Source organism: Coregonus lavaretus, assembly GCF_964263955.1.
Source record: "Coregonus lavaretus genome assembly, chromosome: 32".
In the NCBI taxonomy this organism is placed as follows: Eukaryota; Metazoa; Chordata; class Actinopteri; order Salmoniformes; family Salmonidae; genus Coregonus; species Coregonus lavaretus.
This window is the reverse complement of record NC_140019.1, coordinates 16,536,093-16,557,455: the sequence shown is the minus strand read 5'-3', so window position 1 is coordinate 16,557,455 and position 21,363 is coordinate 16,536,093. Positions and strand designations below refer to the sequence as shown.

The following is a 21,363-nucleotide window of genomic DNA, read 5'->3' as shown; positions in this document are numbered from 1 at the left end:
ATTGGTGGAAAAGGCAGTAGGCTATTTTAGCAGCAAAACTCACTTTCAAGAAGAGCCTTGCCAAGACTTTGAGAAAGTTTATTTTCAACCCACTGGCGGTGGGATTCCGTTCTATAGCCAGCTGTCCAGCTGGTTGAGGAATTTCACAGATTGGGGATCGTATTTTAAATATAGATTACTATATATATATATATTTTTTTTAAAACTTGTTTTATTAACAGTCGGCAAGATGAAGGACCGATTGGAACAACTCAAAGCTGTAAGTGGGTCTGGGATATATCACACAGAGGCACTTTTCACAGAGCTAGATAGATATTATTACCTCATGTGCAGCATGCAAATTACAAATGGTCTATGCAAAAAACGAGTGTCTATAATTCAACACAACTATGTTTTACCTCATTATTGGTCTTATTCGGTAGTGTACAAGCTATTCACCATCCTATCCGAAGGCCTGTAGTTGACTGACGCTATTTGATTACAAATTGAGTCGCCTTCATTTACAATTGAAGAGATGGCCTACATGAGAGACGATACAAAGATAATAGTTTATGTTAAGGTTGTATGACTTGGATATGTTTTTGCGGTGTGTCTGTTGGGGACATTTTTGTGTTCTCTGTGGCAGTAAGACCGTGGGGGTTGGGTTTGAGGACAAGGTAACGGGACCACAGGTGTCATATGCATTGTGTCCTTGCGCGCTCCATGGATTAGAAAATGTGGGAGAAAGGTGCAACTGCATCCCGCAATTCGGGGCGTTCCTGCATGAGGTCATTCATGCATCTGCAGGAACCCCTCTTTATACTTCTATTGGTAAATGACTCCAGTACATAGGCAGGGACGCTACAGTACAGTAGAAGGCGGTAATGCACCATAATGTTGGATGCCAACTGCCCATAAAACCCACAGAAGAAGAGGCGGGGTTGACAATGGTAGCTAGCTATAGATGGTACACACCGGTAGTGTCCTTTGCCTCTGCCTATTGGCCACTGTTTTCCCACAGTTCTGTTAACGATGGTGAGGGCAGGAGGGAGCGAAGGACACTGTGTGCTAGCTTAGCCAGCTAGTCCTAAGGAGGACTTCGGTACACATCAGGCGGGAGGTGTGGGCGACACGTGTGCTAGCTAACTAGCAAGCTAGCTAGCACACAGTGTCGCTAGCACATGGTGTCGCCTCCCGCCTGCTGTGTACCGGAGTAGCTAGCGGTTTTCTCCAGTACACTGAAGGCGGCGGTGACACCGTGTGCTAGTTAGCTAACTGGGACAGGGAATTTGAGACAAAATATCTAAAGGATTGTATTATTAAACAGACTTTCCAAACGTAGGTCTGCCATATAACCATTTTCTCTCTGCTTACCTCATTCCAAAATAAAAGTCCTGCACATGCGCCATATGTGGACACAAAAATGAATAACTTACGGGGGACTTTTATTTTGACATGAGGTAAGAAGATAGGAAGTTGGTCTACAACAGACCCACATTTGGAAAGTCGGTTAAATAATATGATCCTTTAGATATTTTGTCTAAACACACCAGCGTTGCTAAAAGCACCTAGGCGGACACAGTTGTAGGCTATTTAATTCCCACATCTGTTTAAACATCTGTCTCCTGTAATTAAACTGCAGGTGTAACTGACACCTATACTAATTAACAATCAGTAGCGTAATGCAAGGCCTATAATGGTGAGATTGGTGACTGTTCTACATCTCCGATCCCTTTCCACTCTAGGTCTTTTGAATGTCTACTCCTCTCTTGGAGTAGACCCACTAGCCTAGAACCTGTATTGGGTATTTTAAGACTTTCTCTCTCTCTCAATAGCCTAGTTTCTAACACAAAAAAACCCAGGATGCTCTGTCCTGTTGAACAATGTAAGCTTCCCCTTTGGGTGAGGCACTGCTGCTGATCCACTCCAGCTGCGTCAGGATCTGTTACCATGGCCACCCCTTACTGTTGGCCAAATATTTGCCATGTTTGTCAATTGCTGCACCGAGGCATTGGTAATTTCGCAGGTACAATGGGTTTCTACTGGGAAGTAAAGTGAAAATGGTGTGGCAGTTTGTTTAGGGATGTGTTTTTTACATAAAACAAGACTGTGAGGAGGCAGTAGTAGACCTCTGAAGGGTTTTCTCTCTCTGCTGGTTTCCTTAAAATGTTTAACTTGATGGGGCTGTATTGTTGTTCGTGCTCATGCTCGGCACATAATCAGGTCACCTGATTGGTGATGTAGACAGGAGAACAGACTACAACAGGAAACAGGAGATAATGTCTCTGGACACCATATTATATTCAGTCTGGTCTCTTCAGTCTGGTCCCCCAAGCCATAAGACTGCTGAACAATTAATCAAATGGCCACCCGGACTATTTACATAGATAAAAATAGACTTTTTATATCTTTAACATCAATGATTTAAAAAAACGCGTAAACAAAATAAAAATCATATTTGCATATACAATCAGTGGCCAGTTTTAGGTACATCACCACGTTAACGAAAATGATTCACTCCTACAGACAGTGAGTCACGTGGCTGTGGCTTGCTATATAAAGCAGGCATCAAGGCATTCAGTTACTGTGCAAAAATAGTGACCTAAGCGACTGAGTGTGGTATGATCGTCGGTGCCAAGCGTGCCGGTTCCAGTATCTCAGAAACGTCCGGCCTCCTGGCCTTTTCACACACGACTGTGTCTAGGATTTACTGTGAATGGTGTGAAAAACATCCAGTCAGCCGCAGTCCTGTGGGCGAAAACAGATAGTTGATTTAAGAGGTCGAAGGAGAATGGCAAGAATCGTGCAAGCTAACAGGTGGGCCACAAATGGGCAAATACGGGCGCAGTACAACAGTGGTATAGAACGGCATCTCGGAATGCACAATTCGTTTGCCCTTGTCACGGATGGGCTATTGCAGAAGACGACCACACCGGGTTCCACTTCTATCAGCTAAAGACAAGAAGGAGCAGCTCCAGTGGGCACACGATAACAACACTGGACAATTGAGGAGTGGAAAAACGCTGCCTGGTCTGATAAATCCCGGTTCCTGTTGCAGCATGTTGATGGCAGAGTCAGGATTTGGTGTAAGCAGCATGAGTCCATGGGCCCCATCCTGCCTCGTGTTAACGGTACAGGCTGGTGGCGGTGGTGTAATGGTGTGGGGGAATGTTTTCCTGGCACACGTTATCTCCCATAATACCAGTTGAGCAATGTTTGAACGCCACACCTTGTAGAATCCATGCACTGAAGAATTCAGGCTGTTCTGGAGGCAAAGGGGGGTCCGACCCGGTACTAGATGGGTGTACCTAATCAACTGGCCACTGCGCCACTCTTCTGAGTGGCGCAGTGGTCTAAGGCACTGCATTGCAGTGCTAGCTGTGCCACTAGAGATCCTGGTTCGAATCCAGGCTCTGTCGCAGCCGGCCGCGACCGGGAGACTCATGGGCAGCGCACAATTGGCCTAGCGTTGTCCAGGGTAGGGGAGGGAATGGCCGGCAGGGATGTAGCTCAGTTGATAGAGCATGGCGTTTGCAACGCCAGGGTTGTGGGTTCAATTCCCACGGGGGACCAGTATGAAAAAAAAATATATGTATTCACTAACTGTAAGTCGCTCTGGATAAGAGCGTCTGCTAAATGACTAAAATGTAAATGTAAATGAGTGTATGTTGTAGCTTAGACCCTACTTTAAATAATCTGAGGTTTTTGCGTTGTACCCGCCATCGGTTGAGACACATGCTCTTGAATACAGGGTGGGTGTCATTTCAATCATAGAAATATACACTGAACAAAAATATAAACGCAACATGCAACAATTTCAAAGATGTTACTGAGTTACAGTTCATATAAGGAAATCAGTCAATTGAAATAAATTCATTAGGCCCTAATCTATGGATTTCACATGATTGGGAATACAGATATGCATCAGTTGGTCACAGGTACCTTAAAATAAAAAGTAGGGGTGTGGATCAGAAAACCAGTCAGTATCTGGTGTGACCACCATTTGCCTCATGCAGCGTGACACATCTCCTTCGCATTGAGTTGATCAGGCTGATGATTGTGGCCTGTGGAATGTTGTCCCACTCCTCTTCAATGGCTGTGCGAAGTTTCTGGATATTGGCTGGAACTGGAACACGCTGTCGTACAAGTCAATCCAGAGCATCCCAAACATGCTCAATGGGTGACATGTCTGGTGAGTATGCACACCATGGAAGAACTGGGACATTTTAGGCTTCCAGGAATTGTGTACAGATCCTTGCAACATGGGGCCGTGCATGATCATGCTGAAACATGAGGTGATGGCGGTGGATGAATGGCACGACAATGGGCCTCAGGATCTCGCCACGGTACCTCTTTGCATTGAAATTGCCAACGATAAAATGCAATTGTGTTCGTTGTCCGTAGCTAATGCCTGCCCATACAATAACCCCACCGCCACCATGGGGCACCCGCTTCACAACGTTGATATCAGCAAACCGCTCGCCCACGCGACGCCACACACGCTGTCCTACATCTGCCTGGTACAGTTGAAACCCAGGATTCATCCGTGAAGAGCACACTTCTCCAGCGTGCCAGTGGCCATTGAAGGTGAGCATATGCCCACTGAAGTCGGTTATGACGCCGAACTGCAGTCAGGTCAAGACCCTGGTGAGCACGCAGATGATATTCCCTGAGACGGTTTCTGACAGTTTGCAGAAATTCTTTGGTTGTGCAAACCCACAGTTTCATCAGCTGTCTGGGTGGCTGGTCTCAGATGATCCCGCAGGTGAAGACGGATGTGGAGGTCCTGGGCTGGCGTGTCTGGCAAGCCCCGACATCCTAGGAAGGGAAACATAGGAAATCATTTTGTTTACTTGTCCCTATGCAATACCATGGACATATACAGTTAAAGTCGGAAGTTTACATAGCTCTTAGCCAAATACATTTAAACTCAGTTTTTCTGACATTTAATCCTAGTAAAAATTCCCTGTCTTAGGTCAGTTAGGATCACCACTTTATTTTAAGAATGTGAAATGTCAGAATAATAGTAGAATGATTTATTTCAGCTTTTATTTCTTTCATCACATTCCCAGTGGGTCAGAAGTTTACATACACTCAATTAGTATTTGGTAGCATTGCCTTTAAAATTGTTTAACTTGGGTCAAACATTTCGGGTAGCCTTCCACAAGCTTCCCACAATAAGTTGGGTGAATTTTGGCCCATTCCTCCTGACAGAGCTGGAGTAACTGAGTCAGGTTGGTAGGCCTCCTTGCATGCACACACCTTTTCAGGTCAGGGCTTTGTGATGGCTACTCCAATACCTTGACTTTGTTGCCACAACTTTGGAAGTATGCTTGGGGTCATTGTCCATTTGGAAGACCCATTTGCGACCAAGCTTTAACTTCCTGACTGATGTCATGAGATGTTGCTTCAATATATCCACATAATTTTCCTTCCTCATGATGCCATCTATTTTGTGAAGTGCACCAGTCCCTCCTGCAGCAAAGCACCCCAAAAGCATGATGCTGCCACCCCAGTGCTTCACGGTTGGGATGGTGTTCTTCGGCTTGCAAGCCACCCCACTTTTTCCTCCAAACATAACGATGGTCATTATGGCCAAACAGTTCTATTTTTGTTTCATCAGACCAGAGGACATTTCTCCAAAAAGTAAGATCTTTGTCCCCATGTGCAGTTGCAAACCGTAGTCTGGCATTTTTATGGCGGTTATGGAGCAGTGGCTTCTTCCTTGCTGAGCGGCCTTTCAGGTTATGTCGATATAGGACTTGTTTTACAGTGGATATAGATACTTTTGTACCTGTTTCCTCCAGCATCTTCACAAGGTCCTTTGCTGTTGTTCTGGGATTGATTTGTACTTTTCACACCAAAGTACGTTCATCTCTAGGAGACAGAACGCATCTCCTTCCTGAGCGATATGACGGCTGCGTGGTCGCATGGTGTTTATACTTGCGTACTATTGTTTGTACAGATGAACGAGGTACCTTCAGGCGTTTGGAAATTGCTCCCAAGGATGAACCAGACTTGTGGAGGTCTACAATTTATTTCTGAGGTGTTGGCTGATTTCTTTTGATTTTCCCATGATGTCAAGCAAAGAGGCACTGAGTTTGAAGGTAGGCCTTGAAATACATCCACCATGTACACCTCCAATTGACTCAAATGATGTCAATTAGCCTATCAGAAGCTTCTAAAGCCATGACATCATTTTCTGGAATTTTACAAGCTGTTTAAAGGCACAGTCAACTTAGTGTATGTAAACTTCTGACCCACTGGACTTGTGATACAGTGAATTATAAGTGAAATTATCTGTCTGTAAACAACTGTTGGAAAAATTACTTGTCATGCACAAAGTAGATGTCCTAACCGACTTGCCAAAACTATAGTTTGTTAAAAAGAAATTTGTGGAGTGGTTGAAAAACGAGTTTTAATGACTCCAAACTAAGTGTATGTAAACTTCCGACTTCTACTGTAGCTAGTGAACAGTAGGTTTAGGCAAATTTGATTGGCGTGACCACTGGAGACGCTTCTTGTTTTTTTCAACTGATAGGAGTGGAACCCAGTGTAGTTGTCTGCTGCAATCCTCCATCCGTGACAAGGATCGATGAGTTGTGTATTCCGAGATGCCGTTCTGCACACCATTGTTGTACTCGTTTTGCCCATAATAATAATAATAATATGCCATTTAGCAGACGCTTTTATCCAAAGCGACTTACAGTCATGTGTGCATACATTTTTATGTATGGGTGGTCCCGGGGATCGAACCCACTACCCTGGCGTTACAAGCGCCGTGCTCTACCAGCTGAGCTACAGAGGACCACATAATAACGTTCAATCGAACAGTAACTGAATGGCTCAATGCCTGTCTGCCTGCTTTATATAGCAAGCCACGGCCATGTGACTCACTGGCTGTAGGAGAGAACCATTTTCATGAATGGGTGGTGTACCTAATAAACTGTCCGGTGAATGTGTGTGTATATACACTACCGTTCAAAAGTTTGGGGTCACATAGAAATGTCCTTGTTTTCGAAAGAAAAGCAATTGTTAATGTTGTAAATGGCTATTGTAGCTGGAAACGGCTGGTTTTTAATGGAATATCTACATAGGCGTACAGAGTCCCATTATTAGCAACCATCAGTCCTGTGTTCCAATGGCACGTCATGTTTGCTAATCCAAGTTTATCATTTTAAAAGGCTAATTGATCATTAGAAAACCCTTTTGCAATTATGTTAGCACAGCTGATAACTGTTGTGCTGATTAAAGAAGCAATAAAACTGGCCTTCTTGAGACTAGTTGAGTATCTGGAACATCAGCAATTGTGGGTTCGATTACAGACTCAAAATGGTCAGAAACAAATAACTTTCTTTTGAAACTCGTCAGTCTATTCTTGTTCTGAGAAATTAAGGCTATTCCATGCGAGAAATTGCCAAGAAACTGAAGATCTTGTACAACGCCGTGTACTACTCCCTTCACAGAACAGCACAAACTGGCTCTAACCAGAATAGAAAGGAGTGGGAGGCCCCGGTGCACAACTGAGTAAGAGGACAAATACATTAGTGTCTAGTTTGAGAAACAGACGCCTCACAGGTCCTCAACTGGCAGCTTCATCAAATAGTACCCGCAAAACACCAGTCTCAACGTCAACAGTGAAGAGGAGACTCCGGGATGCTGACCTTCTAGGCACAGTTGCAAAGAAAAAGCCATATCTCAGACTGGCCAATAAAAAGAAAAGATTAAGATGGGCCAGAGAACACAGACACTGGACAGAGGAAGATTGGAAAAAAGTGTTCTGGACAGACAAATCGAAGGTTGAGGTGTTCGGATCACAAAGAAGAACATTTGTGATACGCAGACCAAATGAAAAGATGCTGGAGGCGTGCTTGATGCCATCTGTCAAGCATGGTGGAGGCAATGTGATGGTCTGGGGGTGCTTGGTGGTGGTAAAGTGGGAGATTTGTACAGGGTAAAAAGGATCTTGAAGAAGGAAGGCTATCACTCAATTTTGCAACGCCATGCCGTACCCTGTGGACGGCGCTTGATTGGAGCCAATTTCCTCCTACAACAGGACAATGACCCAAATCACAGCTCCAAACTATGCAATAACTATTTATGGAAGAAGCAGTCAGCTGGTATTCTGTCTATAATGGAGTGGCCAGCACAGTCACCGGATCTCAACCCTATTGAGCTGTTGTGAGAGCAGCTTGACCGTATGGTACGTAAGATGTGCCAATCCAACTTGTGGGGGGTGCTTCAGGAAGCATGGGATGAAATCTCTTCAGATTACCTCAACAAATTGACAACTAGAATGCCAAAGGTCTGCAAGGCTGTAATTGCTGCAAATGGAGGATTCTTTGACGAAAGCAAAGTTTGAAGTACACAATTATTATTTATATTAAAAATCATTATTTCTAACCTTGTCAATGACTATATTTCCTATGTATTTTGCTATATTTCATATTCAAACTCATTTCATGTATGTTCAAATCAAATCACATTTTATTTGTCACATACACGTGTTTAGCAGATGTTATTGCGGTTGTAGCGAAATGCTTGTGCTTCTAGCTCCGACAGTGCAGTAATATCTAACAATTTCACAACATATACCCAATACACACACAAATCTAGTAAGGAATGGAATTTAAGAATATATACATATATGGACAAGCAATGACAGAGCGGCATGGACTAAGATACAGTAGAATATTATAGAATAGAATGCAGTATATACATATGAGATGAGTAGTGCAAGATATGTAAACATTATTAAAGTGACTAGTGTTCCATTTCTTAAAGTTGCCAGTGATTTCAATAGGCAGCAGCAGTCTCTAATGTGCTAGTGATGGCTATTTAACAGTCTGATGGCCTTGAGATAGAAGCTGTTTTTCATTCTCTCGGTCCCAGCTTTGATGCACCTAGACTGACCTCGCCTTCTGGATGATAGCGGGGTGAACAGGCAGTGGCTCGGGTGGTTGATGTCTTTGATGATCTTTTTGGCCTTCCTGTGTCATCGGGTGCTGTAGGTGTCTTGGAGGGCGGGTAGTTTGCCCCCGTTAATGCGTTCGGCAGACCGGACCACCCTCTGGAGAGCCCTGCGGTTACAGGCGGTGCAGTTGCCGTACCAGGCGGTGATACAGCCCAACAGGATGCTCTCAATTGTGCACCTGTAAAAGTTTGAGGGATTTAGGTGCCAAGCTAAATTTCTTCAGCCTCCTGAGGTTGAAGAGGCTCTGTTGTGCCTTCTTCACCACACTGTCTGGGTGGGTGGACCATTTCAGTTTGTCAGTGATGTGTACACCAAGGAACTTGAAGCTTTCCACCTTCTCCACTGCGGTCCCGTCGATGTGGATAGTGGGGTGCACCCTCTGCTGTTTCCTGAAGTACACGATCATCTCCTTTGTTTTGTTGACGTTGAGTGAGAGGTTATTTTCCTGGCACCACACTCCCAGAGCCCTCACCTCCTCCCTGTAGGCGGTCTCGTCATCGTTGGTAATCAAGCCTTCTACTGTTGTCTGCAGACCTGATGATTGAGTTGGAGGCGTGCTTGGCCACGCAGTCATGGGTGAACAGGGAGTAGAGGAGGGGGCTGAGCACGCACCCTTGTGGGGCCCCAGTGTTGAGGATCAGTGAAGTGGAGATGTTTCCTACCTTCACCACCTGGGGGTGGCCCGTCAGGAAGTCCAAGACCCAGTTGCACAGGGCGGGGTTCAGACCCAGGGCCTCGAGCTTAATGATGAGTTTGGAGGGTACTATAGTGTTGAATGCTGAGCTATAGTCAATGAACAGCATTCTTACATAGGTGTTCCTCTTGTCCAGATGGGATAGGGCAGTGTGCAGTGTGATGGCGATTGCATCGTCTGTGGATCTATTGGGGCGGTAAGCAAATTGAAGTGGGTCTAGGGTGACAGGTAACGTAGAGGTGATATGATCATTGACTAGTCTCTCAAAGCACTTCATGATGACAGAGGTGAGTACTACGGGGCGTCATTTAGTTCAGTTACCTTTGCTTTCTTGGGTACAGGAACAATGGTGGCCATCTTGAAGCATGTGGGAACAGCAGACTGGAAAAGGGAGACATTGAATATGTCCGTAAACACACCAGGCAGCTGGTCTGCACATGCTCTGAGGACGCGGCTAGGGATGTCGTCTGTGCTGGCAGCCTTGCGGGGGTTCACATGCTTAAATGTCTTCATGGAAAACAAGGACATTTCTAAGTGACCCCAAACTTTTGAACAGTAGTGTGTGTGTGTGTATACAGTTGAAGTCGTAAGTTTACATACACTTAGGTTGGAGTCATTAAAACTCGTTTTTCAACCACTCCACAAATTTCTTGTTAACAAACTATAGTTTTGGCAAGTCGGTTAGGACATCTACTTTGTGCATGACACAAGTAATTTTTCCAACAGTTGTTTACAGACAGATTATTGCACTTATAATTCACTGTATCAAAATTCCAGTGGGTCAGACGTTTACATACACTAAGGTAACTCTGCCTTTAAACAGCTTGTAAAATTCCAGAAAATGATGGCATGGCTTTAGAAGCTTCTGATAGGCTAATTGACATCATTTGAGTCAATTGGAGGTGTACCTGTGGATGTATTTCAAGGCCTACCTTCAAACTCGGTGCCTCTTTGCTTGACATCATGGGGAAAATCAAAAGAAATCAGCCAAGACCTCAGAAAGACAATGGTAGACCTCCACAAGTCTGGTTCATCCTTGGGAGCAATTTCCAAATGCCTGAAGGTACCACGTTCATCTGTACAAACAATAGTACGCAAGTATAAACACCATGGGACCACGCAGCCGTCATATCGCTCAGCAAGGAGATGCGTTCTGTCTCCTAGAGATGAACGTACTTTGTTGCGAAAAGTGCAAATCAATCCCAGAACAATGGCAAAGGCCTTGTGAAGATGCTGGAGGAAACGGGTACAAAAGTATCTATATCCACAGTAATTCACCCAACTTATTGTGGGAAGCTTGTGGAAGGCTACCCGAAACGTTTGAACCAAGTTAAACAATTTAAAGGCAGTCCTACCAAATACTAATTGAGTGTATGTAAACTTCTGACCCACTGGGAATGTGTTGAAATGAAATAAATAAAAGCTGAAATAAATCATTCTCTATTATTCTGACATTTCACATTCTTAAAATAAAGTGGTGATCCTAACTGAACTAAGATAGGGAATAGGATTAAATGTCAGGAATTGTGAAAAACTGAGTTTAAATCTATTTGGCTAAGGTGTATGTAAACTTCCGACTTCAACTATATATATATATATATATATTACTGTTCAAAAGTTTTAGAACACCTACTCATTCAAGGGTTTTTCTTTATTTTGACTATTTTTTACATTGTAGATTAAAAGGGAAGACATCAAAACTATGACATAACACATATGGAATCATGTAGTAACCAAAAAAGTGTTGAACAAATCAAAATGTATTTTATGTTTGAGATTCTTCAAATAGCCACCCTTTGCCTTGATGACAGCTTTGCACACTCTTGGCATTCTCTCAACCAGCTTCATGAGGTAGTCACCTGGAATGCATTTCAATTAACAGGTGTGCCGTCTTAAAAGTTAATTTCTTTCCTTCTTAATGCGTTTCAGCCAATCAGTTGTATTGTGACAAGATGGGGGGAGTTACCAGCCTCAGAAATTGCAGCCCAAATAAATGCTTCAGAGTTCAGGTAACAGACACGCCTGTTCCCCACCTGTTCAGAGGGGACTGTGTGAATCAGGCCCTCATGGTCGAATTGCTGCAAAGAAACCACTACTAAAGGATACCAATAAGAAGAAGAGACTTGCTTGGGCCAAGAAACACGAGCAATGGACATTAGACCGGTGTAAATTTATCCTTTGGTCTGGATTCCAAATTTTTGATTTTTGGTTCCAACCACCGTGTCTTTGTGAGACGCGGTGTGGGTGAACAGATGATCTCTGCATGTGTATTTCCCACCGTAAAGCATGGAGGAGGAGGTGTTATGGTTTGGGGGTGCTTTGCTGGTGATGCTGTCTGTGATTTATTTAGAATTCAAGGCACACTTAACCAGCATGGCTACCACAGCATTCTACAGCGATACGCCATCCCATCTGGTTTGGGCTTAGCGGGACTATCAATGGTTTTTCAACAGGACAATGACCCAACACACCTCCAGGATGTGTAAGGGCTATTTGACCAAGAAGGAGAGTGATGGAGTGCTGCATCAGATGACCTAGCCTCCGCAATCCCCCGACCTCAACCAAATTGAGATGGTTTGGGATGAGTCGGACCGCAGAGTGAAGGAAAAGCAGCCAACAAGTGCTCAGCATATGTTGGAACTCCTTCAAGACTGTTGGAAAAACATTCCAGGTGAGCTGGTTGACAGTGTGTGCAACGCTGTCATCAAGGCAAAGGGTGGCTAGTTGAAGAATCTCAAATATATAATATATTTTGATTTGTTTAACACTTTTTTGGTTACTACATGATTCCATATGTTTTATTTCATAGTTTTGATGTCTTCACTATTATTCCCCCCCCCCACAGGCCAGCTGAGGCATGGTGGTGTTACGTCTGTTTACTCCTTTATCTGATGTCTATTCATGCAGGAGAGGTCAGCTAAGAGCTGGTTCTGTTCCCTTCTCAGTGTCAATATCACCAAGCCTTGTGGTCTCTGTACTTAGGCTGCTGTACGTTCTCTATTTACAGTTATGACGTCAGTGTGCATATGCGGTTGATCCACTTTGTTGTTTGAATACAGTACGTACACTACTCATGCTGCCTTCTGCTTTTCCTCATAGACATGCGACAATGACGATGAGGAAGTGGAAATTGCTATTGACAATGCAGCTTTTATGGATGAGTTCTTCTCTCAGGTGAGTTTGTTTTTGCAACTGACTGTGTGTGTGTGTGTGTGTGTGTAATTGTATTTTTTCACTCTTTCAGATCGAGGATATCAGGAACAGTATTGATAAGATTGATGAGAATGTGTGTGAAGTCAAGAAGCTCTACTCAGTCATCCTGTCTGCCCCCACATCAGACCAGAGTAAAACATACTGCCTCTGCTACTCTCTCTGTCCCCCCCCCCCCCCCCCCCCCCCCCCCATCCCTTCCTCATCTCTGTCTTTGCTACCTGTTACTGTCAGCGTGTCTTTTCATTTGTGTTTTTTCCTCCAGAAACGCAGGATGACTTGGAGGCTGTCACCAATGACATCAAGAAGATGGCTAACAACGCCCGCAACAAACTCAAAAGTGAGAACCTCACACACGATACAACACAGACTAAATGCTGATTGGTTAATTCCGGTATGGGTGACTACTGATTGGTGAATCATGTTGATTGGTTCTCAGCCATCGAGAGGAATCTGGAGTCTGAGGAAGAGGAGAGGATTTCAGCTGACATGCGGATACGCAAATCACAGGTTAGCCTCCGAAAGTTCTCCCCAAACCCTTTACGTAACCCTGTGCCTAACCGTCAATGTTACCATAGAAATGAATAACTATTGGATTGTTATGGCTTGTGGCCCTGTCTGTTTCCTGTCCTCCCAGCATGCAGTGCTGTCCAGGAAGTTTGTGAACGTGATGACTAAGTACAATGAGGCCCAGGTGGACTTCAGGGAGAGGAGTAAAGGACGCATCCAGAGACAGCTAGAGATCAGTGAGTTACACAGTCTTACACGCAGTTTTATATAAACAGAAGTGGATCATAACCTTATGTATGAACAAAAATTATCCTCTGTTTCTCAGCTGGCAAAGCCACGACAGACGAGGAGCTTGAAGAGATGTTAGAGGGTGGAAACTCGGGCGTCTTCACTTCAGGGGTAAGAAATAGTTTGTGTGGGTGTGTGTGGGTGTGTGTACTAACCGTCTCCCTTCTGTAGATCATGGACTCTGGGATCTCCAAGCAGGCTCTCAGTGAGATCGAGGCGCGACACAAAGACATTGTGCGTCTGGAGAGCAGTATCAAAGAGCTGCACGACATGTTCGTAGACATCGCCATGCTGGTGGAGAGCCAGGTACACTCCTCCTCCTCTGTCTCATCCATCTATTCAGTCATCCATCCATCTATTATTTCAGATCTCTATCCTACATTTTAACCCTACTGGGTCTAACTTTCTATTCTGTTCACTCCCTTCCCCCCTCCTTCTGCTCTGCGTTCCTCCTCTGTCCATCTGTCTCTCCCTCCATCACTCATTCATCTTCAGTAAGAGTCTCCATTCTTAGTAAGAGTCACATTTGACTTAGCCCCATTGGAATCGACACAACCCCATACTGTATAGTCACCACAACTACATATAATCTATGTAACCACATGTATCTTGTTGGTTATCCTATGCTGTCTGAGGGGTAGTCGTGTGCGAGGTAAGCATCTTACTTCTTCCTAACATATTCCTCTTTGTGGTGTCGTTTTTGTATTTGATGCAATCAGTTACCATGGAGTCTGTAGAATAGATACTCCTGCTTTCTTATTGTTGCTTTTTTTTCTATGTCTGTATACTCACTGTGTGTGTGTGTGTGTTTATCTTTCAGGGTGACATTGTAAACAATATAGAAGCTCAAGTGTGTAAAGCGCAGGATCATATAACAGTGGCTAAGACTGAGACCAAAAAAGCCATCAGGTACCAGAGCAAAGCACGCAAGGTACTGCACTCCATCCAACACTGTCTACCAACACCCGGATATGAATCAACTAAACCCATTTACTAACTACCTTAACCTAAATCTACTGTGCTACAATCCCTGTTTCTAGGAAGCTTCTGTACAGTATGCAGCAATTTCTGAAACTCATCAACATTTTCACATACTTTCACATTGAAATACCACACACTCTAAGGACTGTATACACTCCCCTCACACACTGTTGATCACGCCCACACCACTGTAACACAATCTACGTTTGTCTTCTTTTCTGCTTTTCTCTGCTCCCGTCTTGCTCTTTCTCTCACTTCCTCTGCATATCTCTTTCCTGCAATGTCCCGCCCTCTGCCAGGGCGGAATGATTGACAGGATTGAGAGCAACATGGACCAATCGGTGGGCTTCGTGGAGCGGGAGGTAGCTGACACTAAGAAAGCCGCCAAGTTTCAGCAGGAGGCCCGTCGTGTCAGTGGCTATAGAAAGGCCCAAGTCCCACCTCCTGGCCCCTCCTCCTGCTCCGTTGACCAGCCTCTATTGGCCTGGCACCCTGGTACCCAACAATCCCCATCCCAAACCTTGAACCCTCCTCCAGATATGGACCAATACCCCCCGACAGAGGACACACACACACACACACAACCTCTCACACATCTCTGGTCTTTCTCCTTCTCTCTCTTCATTTTCCGCGTCCTTTCTAGCTGTACAGCATTTTTGCCTTTCAACGGTAACTACAGTTGTTCCCCATCACTTGATTTGGTGGTTGACTGTAGTTTTACATGTTTTAGAGTGATTTATGGTCACTTTATGTAACATTTTGCTCTGAGTCATGCATGCATGTGTGTTTTAGGATGTTAAAAAATGTTTGAAGAGAGATGTGTTTCTGTTGTTGCTTTGTCCTTTACAAATTAGTTATAAAGGTGTTGTCCACAATAAATGGTCTTCATAGCAGACACTTAATTGTTCCCCACAGAAAATTGTGATAATAGTGGCAGTTCTGATTATCGTGCTGGCCATAGTGGCTCTGATTATTGGGTTGTCGGTGGGATTGAAGGAGAGATGAGAGGTGTGCAAAAAAGAGTTGTGTAAAGGGTGAGTAAAGCTGGAGGAACTCTGGAGTGTCACAGTGGGTGTAGTGGGATCTAGACCTTTGGCCACGGTTTACATTTTCCTTGCCCTCGGCTGTGTGTGTGTGTGTGTGTGTGTGTGTGTGTGTTAAGGTACTAAAATGTGTAGGTGTTCATGCTCCTTGGTCTGTTTGTACTGCATGTCTTATCAGGAGTTCCTGCTAAGCATACCACAAGTGCACTTGTTGCCCATGGTAAGGGCTGGGTCCATAGAAATTGCATTATTTAGCTCTATGGCCTGGTCACTGATTGGCACTGTGTGTGTGTGTGTGTGTCAGTCTCTCAATGGTGTCTTTGGGCTGTGTGGGATTGTATATGTGGGTCTCAGTTTCTCATTGGGGTCTTTGGGCTCTGTAGTGTGTCCTGTTTGACTATAACAGTGATGATGATTCACTGTGTTGAGATGGGTGGGATCTTGATTTGCTGTCAATCACTGACTCGTATCGGCCAATAGAAGTTCTGCATACTCTGCATCAAAGAGCCTCCATTGGTCAGAATGGCCTGATGATGGCTGACAGTGCATGATATTCCCGCCCATCATGTTAAGAGCTTCATTTCCCTCTGTACCTCTGTCTATCACCACCTCATTTGTTACCGTAAATACTGATGTATTTGTTCTCCCCTTTTTTCTCCCCCTCTGTAGAAGAAAATAATTATAGCAGTGGTCTGTGCTGTGCTCGCTCTCCTCATCCTCGCCATCATCCTATCACAGACAGTAGGGTAATAGATGGACCACGTCCCCCAACCAACCTCACCCTCTTCATTCATCTTCATCATCACTCAATCTTGCCCTCCTCCAGCTGTAAAGCCAAAGAGGGGGATGAAGACTCAACCTATCCCTCCTCTTGCCCTTGGACACTCCCCCTCTTACTGTACCAATTGAAAAAGGCCCAGCCAGTGGGACTTCCTAGTTGGAGCAGGCTGGTGTCCCCCTTGAAGTGGCTGAGAGGATGAGCAACAGGTGGGAGAGAAACAAGGGGACCAAAGCTGAGACTGGTTATTAGCATCTGATAAAGCTAAAAAAAAAAGGGAATCTGAAGAAGTGGAAATCTTTACCCTCACACACAACTAAATGGACACCATGCAACATTTCATTGACATTCTCTGAACTGCTCTCTATTAATCCAATAATGTCAATAATTTGATTGATCTTGATCCACACTGAAGGGAATCTGACACTCCTCTCCCCGTAACAAAAACCTCCATCTACTTAATGTACCCCTACCACCACCCTTGCCTTATTGTCTTGCCATTATGACCCTCCAAGCTGAAAAGTAGCCATCCACAGCCTCCTCCAGCCCACAGAGGAATGGTGCGTTGTTTAACTCACCTATGATTCTTGTATGGGGAGAGGAGTGTCAGTATGAAAATGTATGCACTCACTAACTGTAAGTCGCTCTGGATAAGAGCGTCTGCTAAAATGACTAAAAAAAATAAAAATAAAAAAATGTATTGAGGAGGGACACCAGTGGATTTCACTTCAGTCTATGTGAAGGCAATGACTCTGTGCAAGTTTGATGCCACTTGAATTGTGTTCTTTTTTTACTCCTAAAGCACACCTTACCTCTGAGCGTTTGGGAGAGATCTTAGTCTAACATCTGATTTGCTTCTTAAGCCGTCCTTTACAATCTGTCCAATCAAATTAATTTCATGCACCCCACACCTCAGACGCTGTAGCCATTGACGAGGCCCTAAATGAAATGTGACATTGAGGGTCTGGAAATTTCAAGCTGAACATTTTTTAAATAGTTTTTAAATGTATTTTAAATGTAATCTTCACTGTAGTATTATGGTGGATTCCAGAGATTTTAATGAAGGAATAAAATATTTTGTTTTTTAATGGTTTGGTTGAGACTGCTTTGTTTTCCTAAATTGTTTTGTGGTTCATGCTGCTGAAATCTGCACGTCTGAATGAGTGTGTGAATATGTGTTAGTTTGGCTGGTGTGAGTGAATCTTGTTTGACTGTAAGTGCACGTGATTCTCTGAAGAAATGTGTATTTATGGTGATAAGTAATTATCAATCTGCTGTATTGTAATACAGAAATTGGCTAATGAGATCTCTTATGGCAATGACTGCAGCACCTAGAGCAGGGATTCTCAACTAGAATTAGCCGTGGGACGTTTTTTTTTCTTGAGTGGATGGTCAGGGGGCCAAAACATAATTATAAATAATTTGTAGACTGCAAATTGACCACAAGAAGCCCAAACATGGTTTTTATCTCAGAGAACTTTGGCCAAATTTGGCCAGTGGGCTGCTAGTTGGTGAACCCTGACCTAGAGTCTGGGTTAAAGGTACTGAAGTAAAGAGCAGGTACAGTGGGGAAAAAAAGTATTTAGTCAGCCACCAATTGTGCAAGTTCTCCCACTTAAAAAGATGAGAGAGGCCTGTAATTTTCATCATAGGTACACGTCAACTATGACAGACAAATTGAGATTTTTCTTTCCAGAAAAACAAAAATGGAAAATAAGTATTTGGTCACCTACAAACAAGCAAGATTTCTGGCTCTCACAGACCTGTAACTTCTTCTTTAAGAGGCTCCTCTGTCCTCCACTCGTTACCTGTATTAATGGCACCTCTTTGAACTTGTTATCAGTATAAAAGACACCTGTCCACAACCTCAAACAGTCACACTCCAAACTCCACTATGGCCAAGACCAAAGAGCTGTCAAAGGACACCAGAAACAAAATTGTAGACCTGCACCAGGCTGGGAAGACTGAATCTGCAATAGGTAAGCAGCTTGGTTTGAAGAAATCAACTGTGGGAGCAATTATTAGGAAATGGAAGACATACAAGACCACTGATAATCCCCCTCGATCTGGGGCTCCACGCAAGATCTCACCCCGTGGGGTCAAAATGATCACAAGAACGGTGAGCAAGAATCCCAGAACCACACGGGGGGACCTAGTGAATGACCTGCAGAGAGCTGGGACCAAAGTAACAAAGCCTACCATCAGTAACACACTACGCCGCCAGGGACTCAAATCCTGCAGTGCCAGACCTGTCCCCCTGCTTAAGCCAGTACATGTCCAGGCCCGTCTGAAGTTTGCTAGAGTGCATTTGGATGATCCAGAAGAGGATTAGGAGAATGTCATATGGTCAGATGAAACCAAAATAGAACTTTTTGGTAAAAACTCAACTCGTCGTGTTTGGAGGACAAAGAATGCTGAGTTGCATCCAAAGAACACCATACCTACTGTGAAGCATGGGGGTGGAAACATCATGCTTTGGGGCTGTTTTTCTGCAAAGGGACCAGGACGACTGATCCGTGTAAAGGAAAGAATGAATGGGGCCATGTATCGTGAGATTTTGAGTGAAAACCTCCTTCCATCAGCAAGGGCATTGAAGATGAAACGTGGCTGGGTCTTTCAGCATGACAATGATCCCAAACACACCGCCCGGGCAACGAAGGAGTGGCTTCGTAAGAAGCATTTTAAGGTCCTGGAGTGGCCTAGCCAGTCTCCAGATCTCAACCCCATAGAAAATCTTTGGAGGGAGTTGAAAGTCCGTGTTGCCCAGCGACAGCCCCAAAACATCACTGCTCTAGAGGAGATCTGCATGGAGGAATGGGCCAAAATACCAGCAACAGTGTGTGAAAACCTTGTGAAGACTTACAGAAAACGTTTGACCTGTGTCATTGCCAACAAAGGGTATATAACAAAGTATTGAGAAACTTTTGTTATTGACCAAATACTTATTTTCCACCATAATTTGCAAATAAATTCATTAAAAATCCTACAATGTGATTTTCTGGATTTTTTTTTCTCATTTTGTCTGTCATAATTGACGTGTACCTATGATGAAAATTACAGGCCTCTCTCATCTTTTTAAGTGGGAGAACATGCACAATTGGTGGCTGACTAAATACTTTTTTTCCCCACTGTATGTCTCTCGCTCTCTCACTCAAACAGGCCATACTGACCCAGACACACACCCTCCCCTCTGACCCTGCTCTCCCCTGTTAACATGGTCCTTCCATTGTTGGTATGGCATCCTCCTATGGGATGGCCAGAAAATGGGTTACTGTCTGTGCTTCCATTGGAGTTTTGATGAGATGTTTACAGTCCTATCTACCTCGTTTTGTAGAGATAATGTCTATTACTGATGATCAAATTTCACATTTGCTAAATGATATACTGTAGGTTGTTGTATTTAATTAATCAGTTAAATACTGTAAGTGTTTTTGATTTATTCAAATAGGGACCAGCAATCCAGTAAATGTTCTGTTACATTTTAACTGTCCTATGATGGGCTCCTGTCCTCCTTTTTCATTTCTCACTTATTTTGCTCTGCTGTCCTTTTGAATATGCAGAAGAAGATGATGATCACATTGTGCTGTGCCATTATCGGGATCGTTGGGTTTTCCTATTTGTATAGTTTTTTCTCGTAGAGGTTTAAAAAGGACACACACGCGGTTATCCATCTAGCACCATTTAGATTATGGCCCACTTGATTATCAATGGCTAACTGTTTCCTCTTTTTTTTCATTCTCTTTTTCCTCTCCCTTTCTTTCAGATGAACAGAAGAATGGCCTCAGTTTCCCATAGAACCTTTTTGACTGGTGTCCGTCTCTTCCTTATTACAAAAAAAGACACTTAAAAATAACCTTTGACTACTTATCTCAGCCTCCCGTGCTCCCTGACCTGGTTCTCTCTGTCCTCTTGCTGTTTGAAGTGTTGGAAAATGTCATTGTTTTTTAAATGTATATTTATTTAGCGCACTGCTTCAATTTCTCATTCAGATGACATAGGTTCAGTGTGATTTTCCATCCTAGGACTGTTATGAAAATCTTGTGGACCTATGGACTGAGATTGGCGCCCCCTGGCAATGACAGTAGGGTGTTGTAGGAGTATCATCTGTATGCAAAATACAGTACCAGTCAATGTTTGGACACACCTACTCATTCAAGGCACAATTAACCAGCATGGCTACCACAGCATTCTGCAGCTATACGCCATCCCATCTGGTTTGCGCTTAGTGGGACTATCATTTGTTTTTCAACAGGACAATGACCCAAAACACACCTCCAGGCTGTGTAAGGGCTATTTGGCCAAGAAGGAGAGTGATGGAGTGCTGCATCAGATGACCTGGCCTCCACAATCACCCGACCTCAACCCAATTGAGATGGCTTGGGATGACTTGGACCGCAGAGTGAATGAAAAGCAGCCAACAAGTGCTCAGCATATGTGGGAACTCCTTCAAGACTTTTGGAAAAGCATTCCAGGTGACTACCTCATGAAGCTGGTTGAGAGAATGCCAAGAGTGTGCAAAGCTGTCATCAAGGCAAAGGGTGGCTACTTTGAAGAATCTCAGATATAAAATGTATTTTGATTTGTTTAACACTTTTTTGGTTACTGCATGATTCCATGTGTTATTTCATAGTTTTGATGTCTTCACTATTATTCTACAATGTAGAAAATAGTAAAAATAAAGAAAAACCCTTGAATGAGTAGATGTGTCCAAACTTTTGACCAGTATATTTGGTTAAATGTATCAATGATCCAATGACTGAAATATGTGCATAATAAAATATGATACTATATTTGAGCACAAAATTCCAAGTTATAAATACAATTATAGCGGTGTTTCAAGGTCAAAATCCTTAATTGAATGTGTAGCTCAGTTGGTAGAGCATGGCGCTTGCAACGCCAGGGTTGT

At 43.8% G+C, this 21,363-nt stretch overlaps 1 protein-coding gene across 1 annotated transcript; it reads left to right on the top strand.

Annotated features, from left to right (window-relative positions):
- Positions 1-229: 229 nt before the first annotated feature.
- stx3b (syntaxin 3b) lies at positions 230-20,095 on the top strand (the record flags this gene model as incomplete). The annotated part of the gene is made up of 11 exons (XM_084149834.1): positions 230-259; positions 12,747-12,821; positions 12,892-12,991; positions 13,123-13,197; positions 13,297-13,367; positions 13,495-13,603; positions 13,693-13,766; positions 13,827-13,961; positions 14,476-14,586; positions 14,936-15,046; positions 20,018-20,095. The coding sequence occupies 11 exons, from the start codon at positions 230-232 to the stop codon at positions 20,093-20,095; spliced, it is 969 nt and encodes a 322-aa protein (XP_084005960.1).
- Between the last annotated feature and the right edge of the window lie 1,268 nt (positions 20,096-21,363).